General features: G+C 46.7%; 1 protein-coding gene across 1 annotated transcript; it reads right to left on the bottom strand.

The window, feature by feature from the left end:
- Positions 1-6,738: 6,738 nt before the first annotated feature.
- LOC118940075 (QRFP-like peptide receptor) lies at positions 6,739-10,489 on the bottom strand. Its single transcript, XM_036948300.1, has 4 exons — positions 10,399-10,489; positions 9,328-10,233; positions 7,478-7,726; positions 6,739-6,794 (listed from the first exon to the last, which is right to left on the bottom strand). Exons 1-4 carry the CDS (start codon positions 10,487-10,489, stop codon positions 6,739-6,741), a joined length of 1,302 nt encoding a protein of 433 aa, XP_036804195.1.
- Between the last annotated feature and the right edge of the window lie 2,378 nt (positions 10,490-12,867).

The following is a 12,867-nucleotide window of genomic DNA, read 5'->3' as shown; positions in this document are numbered from 1 at the left end:
GATGGGCCCTTTGAACTACCGAGTGGTGAAAGAGGACACAGGTGAAGATATGCGCGTTGTCCATGTCTCACGCCTTAAGGCCTGTTACCCCTCGGCTGAGGAATTGGAGGCGATTGAGCGCCGCAAGATCTTGGATATCTTTGAAGAGGAAAGAGGAAACTTTTTTCGGATTCTCAGACCCAGAAGTCTCACACCTTAAGGCCTGTGACCCCTCAGCTGAGGAGCGTGAGCTCCAAAAAGTCATGAAAATTTTTGTAGAGGAAAGTGATGAGGAGACCTTTCTCGGTTTCCCCGAACAAGATGTGCCTTCCAGGGCAATGGTCGGCTTTTTCCAGGGGAGGGGGTGTGTGACAGCCCTGAATTATTTTGAGCCGTCTCAGTGCTTCTCCTTCCAATAGGGTGCTTTCCCTTTAATTCCCAATTAAATAGCCAGCATCAGCTGCGCAAAAGTGGCGTTTGTGATGGAGACGTGACTGAGGATGTGTTCCCGAAGCTTCTCTATTCCGGTTGTTTTGTTGCTGTTAAACGTGTGTTTTGTAGCCTGAGAGAGTTTACCCAGGATCGGATCCACTCTTTGCGTCCGTGGACTACTCCTCTCTATTCTTCGTGGCCTTTCTCCGCTGGAGATCTGTTGGCGGATTGGATTGTCTGACTGACCGACTGACTACCACCTTTTTTGTATACGGTATTTCATTTGTTTTGATATGATGTATACGGTGATGATTTATATAGTTAGATGTAGTTGAGGAATTAGTAAGAGCAGATACGCTTTAAAGTTCTGTGGTAAAATTGTTATATTGATTGTATGATTTAATACTGGGTTTATGCTACACGGAATGAACGGACAAACATTGCGTGACAAAAGTCACTTGAGTTCACTGAACTCCTTTACCGGGCTGGACTCTTTTTAGGCCCGAGGTACAGGACATTTCTGGAGGAACCAGAACTCATTGTGTTATATTATTATGTGTGTGTAATCCATTGATGTTGCTAATACAACCCACGCAAAATAATAGTAGTTTTTGAAGTTCTTTTCAATGTTTTAAGGGTTTATGAAAAGTTGATTTCCCTTCTGACGTTTACATAAGTCCTTTGTAATGGTGTAGACTTGACGGACCAGATGGGACTCATTCCCTCCCAAACTAAAAGGAGAAACCAATGTTTTCTCTGGTAGGCACAACCTACCTGGCACCCCTATAAAAAACAACCTCAAGTCAAAACCGTTACAACATGCTCAAGGGATACTACAGTGTGTACTATAGTAATCTACAGTATACTACTACAACATCATATAGTAAGTACTGCACATGCTCAAGGGATACTACAGTGTGTACTATAGTATTCTACAGTATACGACTACAACATCATATAGTAAGTACTGTAGGCTGCATCACATCCGGCTGTGATTGGGCGGCACACAATTGGCCCAGTGTCGTTCGGGTTTGGCCCGGGGAAGGCCGTCATTGTTCTGTAAATAAGAATTTGTTCTTAACTGACTTGCCTAGTTAAATAAAGGTTCAATTTAAAAATATATATATTTTTTTTTAAACTGTGGTATTCGATAGTAAACTGTAGTATTTTCTACGTGGTTGGGGGAGCGCTGTACCCAAGTGAACGAATGGCAGGAATCAGCGCATTTGATGACACATTCTCAGTATGGGTGAGCAGTACGCTGATATTTGGTGCTTACTGCATTCGTTTTTTCTACACAGTACAATCTAAATACTATGTAGTACGATCAGTAGTACACAGTACGTAGTTTTAGTAAGTAGTAGGCAGTACAGATTTCAGACACGGCCAATAATGATGCCACCTGTCACGTTCTGACCTTTGTTTTCCTTTGTTTGGTCTGTATTTAGTATGGTCGGGGCGTGAGTTGGGGTGGGCAGTCTATGTTTTCCTTTGTTTGGTCTGTATTTAGTATGGTCAGGGCGTGAGTTGGGGTGGGCAGTCTATGTTTTCCTTTGTTTGGTCTGTATTTAGTATGGTCAGGGCGTGAGTTGGGGTGGGCCGTCTATGTTTTCCTTTGTTTGGTCTGTATTTAGTATGGTCAGTTTGTGAGTTGGGGTGGGCAGTCTATGTTTTGTGTTTCTATGTTTAGGTTTCTGTTTCGGCCTAGTATGGTTCTCAATCAGAGGCAGGTGTCGTTAGTTGTCTCTGATTGAGAATCATACTTAGGTAGCCTGGGTTTCACTGTTGGTTTGTGGGTGTTTGTTTCCGTGTCTGTGTGTGTGTGTTTCGGTTTTGTTATTTCACGTATTAGTTTATTGTTTTTGTATTTTCATAGTGTTCAGTTTGTTTTATAATAAACGATATAGACACTTACCACGCTGCGTTTTGGTCCCTGCTACACCTCTTCAGACGAAGAGGAGGAAATCTGCCGTTACACCACCTTTGTCCTCGCTAGCGTGACCATCTAGTCCTCTATCCTCTCCTCATTGGCCAGTGTCTGTTGTGTTGGGTTGTAATCTCATGGCTTCTAATTCTAGTATTCCAACATTCTGCTGTATCATTTTAACATTCTAGTATTCTAACATTCTGCTGTATCATTTTAACATTCTAGTATTCCAACATTCTGCTGTATCATTTTAACATTCTAGTATTCCAACATTCTGCTGTATCATTTTAACATTCTAGTATTCCAACATTCTGCTGTATCATTTTAACATTCTAGTATTCCAACATTCTGCTGTATCATTTTAACATTCTAGTATTCCAACATTCTGCTGTATCATTTTAACATTCTAGTATTCAAACATTCTGACATGCTAACAGATGAGGTCACAAATGGTTTATTTTCTCTGAACAAAACATTCCACGAGGAACACCTGAAAAAAACACTTCCAGACATTCTGATTCACCCCAACACTGATACCACACAATAATGTGTTGCAGTTGTAGCAGAAATTTAATCTGGACATAGGACAGACCATAATAACAAGTCATGTTCAGTTAAAATTAATCACATCCGGCTTAGTTATCTGCTACTGTCTGTCAGCATGGTAACAGAATGAGTTCTCTGCTGTTGTCTGTCAGCATGGTAACAGAATGAGTCCTCTGTTTCTGTCAGCATGGTAACAGAATGAGTCCTCTGTTGCTGTCAGCATGGTAACAGAATGAGTCCTCTGTTTCTGTCAGCATAGTACCAGAATGAGTCCTCTGCTGCTGTCTGTCAGCATGGTAACAGAATGAGTCCTCTGCTGCTGTCTGTCAGCATGGTAACAGAATGAGTCCTCTGCTGCTGTCTGTCAGCATGGAACAGAATGAGTTCTCTGCTGTTGTCTGTCAGCATGGTAACAGAATGAGTCCTCTGTTTCTGTCAGCATGGTAACAGAATGAGTCCTCTGTTTCTGTCAGCATGGTAACAGAATGAGTCCTCTGCTGCTGTCTGTCAGCATGGTAACAGAATGAGTCATCCACTCCTGTCTGTCAGCATGGTAACAGAATGAATCCTCTGCTGCTGTCTGTCAGCATGGTAACATAATGAGTCCTCCACTCCTGTCTGTCAGCATGGTAACATAATGAGTCCTCTGCTGCTGTCTGTCAGCATGGTTACAGAATGAGTCCTTTGTTTCTGTCAGCATGGCAACAGAATGAGTCCTCTGTTTCTGTCAGCATGGCAACATAATGAGTCCTCTGCTGTTGTCTGTCAGCATGGTAAAATAATGAGTCCTCTGCTGTTGTCTGTCAGCATGGTAACAGAATGAGTCCTCTGCTGTTGTCTGTCAGCATGGTAACATAATTAGTCCTCTGTTTCTGTCAGCATGGTAACAGAATGAGTCCTCTGTTGCTGTCTGTCAGCATGGTAACAGAATGAGTCCTCTGTTGCTGTCAGCATGGTAACAGAATGAGTCCTCTGCTGCTGTCTGTCAGCATGGTAACAGAATGAGTCCTCTGTTGCTGTCAGCATGGTAACAGAATGAGTCCTTTGTTTCTGTCAGCATGGTAACAGAATGAGTCCTCTGCTGCTGTCTGTCAGCATGGTAACAGAATGAGTCCTCTGCTGCTGTCTGTCAGCATGGAACAGAATGAGTTCTCTGCCGTTGTCTGTCAGCATGGAACAGAATGAGTTCTCTGCTGTTGTCTGTCAGCATGGTAACAGAATGAGTCCTCTGTTTCTGTCAGCATGGTAACAGAATGAGTCCTCTGTTTCTGTCAGCATGGTAACAGAATGAGTCGTCTGTTTCTGTCAGCATGGTAACAGAATGAGTCCTCTGCTGCTGTCTGTCAGCATGGTAACAGAATGAGTCCTCTGCTGCTGTCAGCATGGTAACAGAATGAGTCATCTGCTGCTGTCTGTCGGCATGGTAACAGAATGAGTCCTCTGCTGCTGTCTGTCAGCATGGTTACAGAATGAGTCCTCTGTTTCTGTCAGCATGGCAACAGAATGAGTCCTCTGTTTCTGTCAGCATGGCAACAGAATGAGTCCTCTGCTGTGGTCTGTCAGCATGGTAACAGAATGAGTCCTCCACTGCTGCTGTCTGTCAGCATGGTAACAGAATGAGTCCTCCACTGCTGTTGTCTGTCAGCATGGTAACAGAATGAGTCCTCCACTGCTGTTGTCTGTCAGCATGGTAACAGAATGAGTCCTCTGCTGCGGTCTGTCAGCATGGTAACAGAATGAGTCCTCTGCTACTGTCTGTCAACATGGTAACAGAATGAGTCCTCTGCTACTGTCTGTCAACATGGTAACAGAATGAGTTCTCCTCTGCTGCTGTCTGTCAGCATGGTAACAGAATGAGTTCTCCTCTGCTGCTGTCTGTCAGCATGGTAACAGAATGAGTCCTCTGCTGTGGTCTGTCAGCATGGTAACAGAATGAGTCCTCTGCTGTGGTCTGTCAGCATGGTAACAGAATGAGTCCTCTGCTGTGGTCTGTCAGCATGGTAACAGAATGAGTCCTCCACTGCTGCTGTCTGTCAGCATGGTAACAGAATGAGTCCTCTGCTACTGTCTGTCAGCATGGTAACAGAATGAATCCTCCACTGCTGCTGTCTGTCAGCATGGTAACAGAATGAGTCCTCCACTGCTGTTGTCTGTCAGCATGGTAACAGAATGAGTTCTCCTCTGCTGCTGTCTGTCAGCATGGTAACAGAATGAGTCCTCCGCTGCTGTCTGTCAGCCTGGTAACAGAATGAGTCCTCTGCTGTGGTCTGTCAGCATGGTAACAGAATGAGTCCTCTGCTGTGGTCTGTCAGCATGGTAACAGAATGAGTCCTCTACTGTTGTCTGTCAGCATGGTAACAGAATGAGTCCTCTCTTTCTGTCAGCATGGTAACAGAATGAGTCCTCTGTTTCTGTCAGCATGGTAACAGAATGAGTCCTCCACTGCTGTCTCTCAGCATGGTAACAGAATGAGTCCTCCACTGCTGTCTGTCAGCATGGAACAGAATGAGTCCTCCACTGCTGTCTGTCGGCATGGTAACAGAATGAGTCCTCTCCTGCTGTCTGTCAGCATGGTAACAGAATGAGTCCTCTGCTGCTGTCTGTCAGCATGGTCACAGAATGAGTCCTCCACTGCTGTCTGTCAGCATGGTAACAGAATGAGTCCTCTGCTGCTATCTGTTAGCATGGTAACAGAATGAGTCCTCTGCTGTGGTCTGTCAGCATGGTAACAGAATGAGTCCTCTGCCCTCTGCTGCTGTCTGTCAGCATAGTAACAGAATGAGTCCTCTGCTCCTATCTGTCAGCATGGTAACAGAATGAGTCCTCTGTTGCTGTCTGTCAGCATGGTAACAGAATGAGTCCTCTGTTGCTGTCTGTCAGCATGGTAACAGAATGAGTCCTCTGCTGCTGTCTGTCAGCATGGTAACAGAATGAAAACGGTGTTACAAATCCTTGTCAATAATCACACAGTGTTACGATCAAACACGTCCCCAGTCAGTCACAGAGTGTTACGATCAAACATGTTCCCAGTCAGTCACACAGTGTTTACGATCAAACATGTTCCCAATCATTAATCCCACAGTGTTACAATCAAACTCATCCCCAGTCAATAATCCCACAGTGTTACAATCAAACACGTCCCCAGTCAATAATCACACAGTGTTATGAATTCTGTATTTCCTTTGTGATAGAACGTGACCCAGTGCTGCGGTAAGCCTACCAGACAGACAGAAAGATCCCTGCCTGGATAACGTGACCCAGTGCTGCGGTAAACCTACCAGACAGACAGAAAGATCCCTGCCTGGATAACGTGACCCAGTGCTGTGGTAAACCTACCAGACAGACAGAAAGATCCCTGCCTGGATAACGTGACCCAGTGCTGTGGTAAACCTACCAGACAGACAGAAAGATCCCTGCCTGGATAACATGACAACACGGTAGGGAATAGGGCCCTGGTCTATATAGGGAATAGGGCCCTGGTCTATATAGGGAATAGGGCTCTGGTCTATATAGGGAATAGGGCCCTGGTCTATATAGGGAATAGGGCCCTGGTCTATATAGGGAATAGGGCTCTGGTCTATATAGGGAATAGGGCTCTGGTCTATATAGGGAATAGGGCCCTGGTCTATATAGGGAATAGGGCTCTGGTCTATATAGGGAATAGGGCCCTGGTCTATATAGGGAATAGGGCTCTGGTCTATATAGGGAATAGGGCCCTGGTCTATATAGGGAATAGGGCCCTGGTCTATATAGGGAATAGGGCTCTGGTCTATATAGGGAATAGGGTGCCATTTGGGATGCACATATCCCTACTAACGGAGGATAAACTGCTTTGTAAACACCAGTGGGCAGGATCACCGTGGGCTGTCAATCACAGGCAGTGAGCCAATGGGTGTAGTTTCCCAACTGTCTGCAGGGAGAGAAACAGGTCCCACTGTGTTGATGATACAACAGACAGTCTATCGATCCAGGATGTGTGTGTGTTTATCCCTCCCAGTGATCATCTCCCCTATAGATTAGTGATTACCTCCAAGGCCTCTCTGTCCCTCTCTCTTTCTCTCTGACTTCATCTGACGATTCACAGAGTTCACAGGCTTGTTATATGGTCTGATATAATGTCCGCAGAGTCTGGTCTTAAAGGAGAGGTGTCTCCTCTTAAAGGGAGGCTGTCTGTTTTCTCACCCCCACCATCTGGTCTTAAAGGAGAGGTGTCTCCTCTTAAAGGGAAGCTGTCTGTTTTCTCACCCACACCATCTGGTCTTAAAGGCGAGGTGTCCACTCTGCTGTCCACAGAGACAGTGCTTAAAGGGAAGATTTGCCTTAAAGGGAGGTGTACAATCCGGGTGTCCAGTCTGTCCCCAAAGGCCGGTCTTAAATGCAAGATGTCTCTTCTGTCCTCAGATGCTAAAGGCCATAAAGGGAGGGTGTCCCCTCGTTCGTCCTCAGAGTGTCTTCTTAAAGGGAGTGTGTCCTTCCTACCCCCACAGTCTCTATTTAAAGGGGGGGTGTCCATTATGTCCCCACAGACGGTCCGTATAGAGAGTGTTTGCGGCCTGTCAGGATGACTGGGTAGTAGGGATTTCTCACACACACTGGGGCTGGACTTGTACCAGTCAGACAGACTGTTATCAGACCCGTCCTCCATCTTGTCTGGCCCCCCTTCCCCCCTGGAAAAGGTAAACAACTTGGGAATGGCTGCCGTGGACGCGGCCACGGTTGCCGCGGCTACTCCTCCCTCGGCGGCAGTGGTCGTGGCGGAGTTGGCGAAAGAGGAACCAAAGAGAGCAGCGATCCGGCGGTGGTAGTGGGTACGGAACACCTTGGCCCCCCGGTGGAGATCACCTGTGAAGGGAGAGGATAACATAGAAGAAGAAGGGGACAAACAGGAAGAGGATAACATAGAAGAAGAAGAAGAAGAAGAAGGGGACAAACAGGAAGTGGATAACATAGAAGAAGAAGAAGATGAAGGGGACAAACAGGAAGAGGATAACATAGAAGAAGAAGAAGAAGAAGGGGACAAACAGGAAGAGGATAACATAGAAGAAGAAGAAGGGGACAAACAGGAAGTGGATAACATAGAAGAAGAAGAAGATGAAGGGGACAAACAGGAAGAGGATAACATAGAAGAAGAAGAAGAAGGGGACAATCAGGAAGAGGATAACATAGAAGAAGAAAGAAGAAGGGGACAAACAGGAAGAGGATAACATAGAAGAAGAAGGGGACAAACAGGAAGAGGATAACATAGAAGAAGAAGAAGAAGAAGGGGACAAACAGGAAGAGGATAACATAGAAGAAGAAGAAGAAGGGGTCAAACAGGAAGAGGATAACATAGAAGGGGACAAACAGGAAGAGGATAACATAGAAGAAGAAGAAGAAGAAGGGGACAAACAGGAAGAGGATTACATAGAAGAAGAAGAAGGGGACAAACAGGAAGAGGATAACATAGAAGAAGAAGAAGAAGGGGACAAACAGGAAGAGGATAACATAGAAGAAGAAGGGGTCAGGACAGGACAGGACAAACAGGAAGAGGATAACACAGAAGAAGAAGAAGGGGTCAGGACAGGACAGGACAAACAGGAAGAGGATAACACAGAAGAAGAAGAAGGGGTCAGGACAGGACAGGACAAACAGGAAGAGGATAACACAGAAGAAGAAGAAGGGGTCAGGACAGGAAGAGGATAACACAGAAGAAGAAGAAGAAGGGGACAAACAGGAAGAGGATAACATAGAAGAAGAAGGGGTCAGGACAGGACAGGACAAACAGGAAGAGGATAACACAGAAGAAGAAGAAGGGGTCAGGACAGGACAGGACAAACAGGAAGAGGATAACACAGAAGAAGAAGAAGGGGTCAGGACAGGACAGGACAAACAGGAATAGGATAACATAGAAGAAGAAGAAGGGGTCAGGACAGGAAGAGGATAACACAGAAGAAGAAGAAGGGGTCAGGACAGGACAGGACAAACAGGAAGAGGATAACATAGAAGAAGAAGAAGGGGTCAGGACAGGAAGAGGATAACATAGAAGAAGGGGTCAGGACAGGACAGGACAAACAGGAAGAGGATAACATAGAAGAAGAAGGGGTCAGGACAGGAAGAGGATAACATAGAAGAAGGGGTCAGGACAGGAAGAGGATAACATAGAAGAAGGGGTCAGGACAGGAAGAGGATAACATAGAAGAAGAAGAAGGGGTCGGGACAGGAAGAGGATAACACAGAAGAAGAAGAAGAGGTCAGGACAGGACAGGACAAACAGGATGTTATTTTGGGAACAGATGCATTAGAAAGAACATTCCAACATCTAAATACCAACTGAGACGACATCTAGTGAATGCTGGCTGTTTTTTTTTCATTAATTCATTCATACATTTCAATGAGTTATGAACAGAATATGACGTAATAAGAAGCAGGAAGTCCTGATGAATGAGGACACAGCAGAGTCCTACCTATGAAACAGTAGCAGATAGGATTGAGGCTGGAGTTGGTGAGGCCCAGCCACTGGGCAAAGGGCTGGCTCTGCATGAGCCAAGATGGCGGATGCTGCACTCGGTCGATCCAGAACTCAGCCAGATACAGGGGCAGCCAGGAAACTGCAAACAGCAGCACCAGGGACACCACCATTTTGGCGATCTTCTTCCTCGTCTTGAGGCGCTCAGTGTGCAGCGCTCGGCTTCGGGAGTCGAGTTCCGTAAACGTCCGCTTCCCGTCCCCCCAGAGCCGGCGGCCAGTCAGGAAGCCGATGGTGAGGTTAAAGGTCACGGGGATGCAGTAGAGCGCCACGAAGAGCAGGACGGTGTAGCCCTGTTTCAGACGTGGCCCCGGCCACACCTCCTGGCACACAGGGATCACAAACGACGCCCCAAGGCTGATCTCATCTCGCCGGTTCATGAACACCAATGGGGCGCAGATCGCCGATGACACCACCCACACCACGGCGACCGTCCCGAGGATCCGGCGGCGGGTGAAGAGGGAGCGGGCGCGGAGCGGGCAGCGTACGCTGAAGTAACGGTTGACGCTGATGACCGTTAGCGTTAGCACGCTAGCCGACACGGAGACGGCCTGGGTGAAGGGGACCGCTCGGCACAGGAAGTCCCCGTAGACCCAGGCCGAGTAGATCTGGTGACCCAGCGTTATGGGCATGCAGACACACACCACGGCCAGGTCGCACACCGCCAGGTTAACCAGGAGGTACCGTGTGGCGCTGACCGCGGCTAGCCTCTCGCTACGTCGGTTGGTCAGCACCTTCATTGACATGATGTTCCCTACGAACCCCACCAGGAAGGACAGGCAGTACATGAGTGTCAGAGCCACCGTGGTCGGCTCATGGACCGTCCATAACAAACTGGTCAGCTCTGAATCATCAGGAGGGAGGAGGGAAGAGGGGAAGAGGGACGAGGAGGAGGAGAAGAGGGGAGGATCAGGAGGGTAGAGGGAGGAAGACGGGAGGAGAGAGTCAGGGGGAAGGAGGGATGAGGAGGAGGATGAGGGGAGGAGGAGGGAGTCGTAGAAGCTGTAACTGTTGTTGAGTCTGGCCTGTGTGGCGTTCTCTACATGCAGCAGAGGAGTGAAGCTGAGCTGGGCTGATAACTGGTCCAGGGTCAGCTTCATGGTGCTGTCTTGTCCACTCAAGGCTTGCTCTGTCTGTCAACACTGACCTCAGTACAGCCCTTATATAATGCTACTCATTACACTGCAGCAGCAGTAGAGGACTGTATCATCAGAATTTTTGTGCAAGGTTAGAGAAAAGTCCAAGCTATTTGAGCTACTTGTCCTTAACGTGGGATAAGGATAAGGGATAAAGGGTCAAAGTTACTTAGGCTAAGGTTAGGGCTAAGGTTAGGGCTAAGGTTAGGGCTAAGGTTAGGGAACTGGCTCTATCGTCAGAAACAAACAGCAACACCCTTGTCCTTATCTCACTAGCACATTTTAGCTTACTAACACCTCTTATCTCACTAGCACGTCTTATCTCACTAGCACGTCTTATCTCGCTAGCACGTCTTATCTCGCTAGCACGTCTTATCTCGCTAGCACGTCTTATCTCGCTAGCACGTCTTATCTCGCTAGCACGTCTTATCTCGCTAGCACGTCTTATCTCACTAGCATGTCTTATCTTGCTAGCACATCTTATCTTACTAACACATCTTATCTCACTAGCACGTCTTATCTCACTAGCACATCTTATTTTACTAACACGTCTTATCTCACTAGCACATCTTATCTTACTAGCACGTCTTATTTAACTAGCACTAGCACGTTTTATAGATTAGGTTAGATTAGGAAATATTTAAGGTTAGGGTTAGGGGGTAAGATTGGGTTAGATTAGGAAGGGTTAAGGTTAGGGTTAGATTAGGTTAAATAAGGAAAGATTTAAGGTTAGGGTTAGTGTCTAGAATCTCGTTTGTGGTGGTAAAGTGCCATAGTACATAAGTACATATGTGGTGACCAGACGGTGATGACCATCACTGATTCTAGGTCAGGTTCATGGTGTCCTCCAGCTCCTGTTTGACCAGGTTGCTCCCATTTGACCAGGTTTCTCTGTCAGAACTGATCTCAGTGCAGCCCTTATGCAACCAACGCATTACTATTCTTCAGCGGTGCGCTCTGATCTAGGACCAGATCCTGATGGTCCTCGTCATCACCCTCAGGGCATGTGGTCGCAGTCCTTCTGGGTTCATTTCTTTCCCATCACCTCATTTTCTTGTTCTCTCTCTCTCTAATGTCCCTCTCTCCTCTCTCTATGTCCCTCTCTCTCTCTCTAATGTCCCTCTCTCCATGTCCCTCTCTCCTCTCTCTAATGTCCCTCTATCCTCTCTCTAATGTCCCTCTCTCCTCTCTCTATGTCCCTCTCTCCTCTCTCAATGTCCCTCTCTCCTCTCTCCTCTCTCTAATGTCCCTCTCTCCTCTCTCTATGTCCCTCTCTCCTCTCTCTAATGTCCCTCTCTCCTCTCTCCTCTCTCTATGTTCCTCTCTCCTCTCTCTATGTTCCTCTCTCCTCTCTCTATGTCCCTCTCTCCTCTCTCTATGTCCCTCTCTCCTCTCTCTCTCGTTCCCTCTCTCTCTCGTTCCCGCTCTCTCTCGTTCCCGCTCTCTCTCGTTCCCGCTCTCTCTCGTTCCCGCTCTCTCTCGTTCCCGCTCTCTCTCGTTCCCGCTCTCTCTCCCTCTCTGTCTTTTTCTCTCTCCCCTAAGGGATGATGGTATTGGCCCCTCAGTTTAATTTTCTCACTTTCTCATTCCCTCTCTCTTTTTTCTCCCTTTCTCCCAAACCTCCAGGGAGGATGTCTATCTTCCTATTTTTCCTCTCGTTCCCTCTCTTCTTCTCTCCTTCCTCCCACCTCTAGGGTTGAGGAAAGCCGTCAATGTATCTGTGGACAGAGGGAGAAACAAGCACAGACAGTTAGCACCTCTCTTCATTTTAAACACACAGGCAGTTAGCACCTCTCTTCATTTAAACACACAGACAATTAGCACCTCCCTTCATTTAAACACACAGACAATTAGCACCTCTCTTCATTTAAACACAGACAATTAGCACCTCTCTTCATTTTAAACACACAGACAGTTAGCATCTCTCTTCATTTAAACACACAGACAGTTAGCACCTCTCTTCATTTAAACACACAGGCAGTTAGCACCTCTCTTCATTTAAACACACAGACAGTTAGCACCTCTCTTCATTTAAACACACAGGCAGTTAGCACCTCTCTTCATTTTAAACACACAGACAGTTAGCACCTCTCTTCATTTAAACACACAGGCAGTTAGCACCTCTCTTCATTTAAACACACAGGCAGTTAGCACCTCTCTTCATTTAAACACACAGGCAGTTAGCACCTCTCTTCATTTAAACACACAGACAGTTAGCACCTCTCTTCATTTAAACACACAGACAGTTAGCACCTCTCTTCATTTAAACACACAGACAATTAGCACCTCTCTTCATTTAAACACACAGACAGTTAGCACCTCTCTTCATTTAAACACACAGA

The sequence above is a fragment of the Oncorhynchus mykiss genome, chromosome 17 (genome assembly GCF_013265735.2).
Source record: "Oncorhynchus mykiss isolate Arlee chromosome 17, USDA_OmykA_1.1, whole genome shotgun sequence".
NCBI classification, from domain to species: Eukaryota; Metazoa; Chordata; class Actinopteri; order Salmoniformes; family Salmonidae; genus Oncorhynchus; species Oncorhynchus mykiss.
Note: the sequence above shows the minus strand (reverse complement) of the source record. Positions and strands in the feature narration are given on the sequence as shown.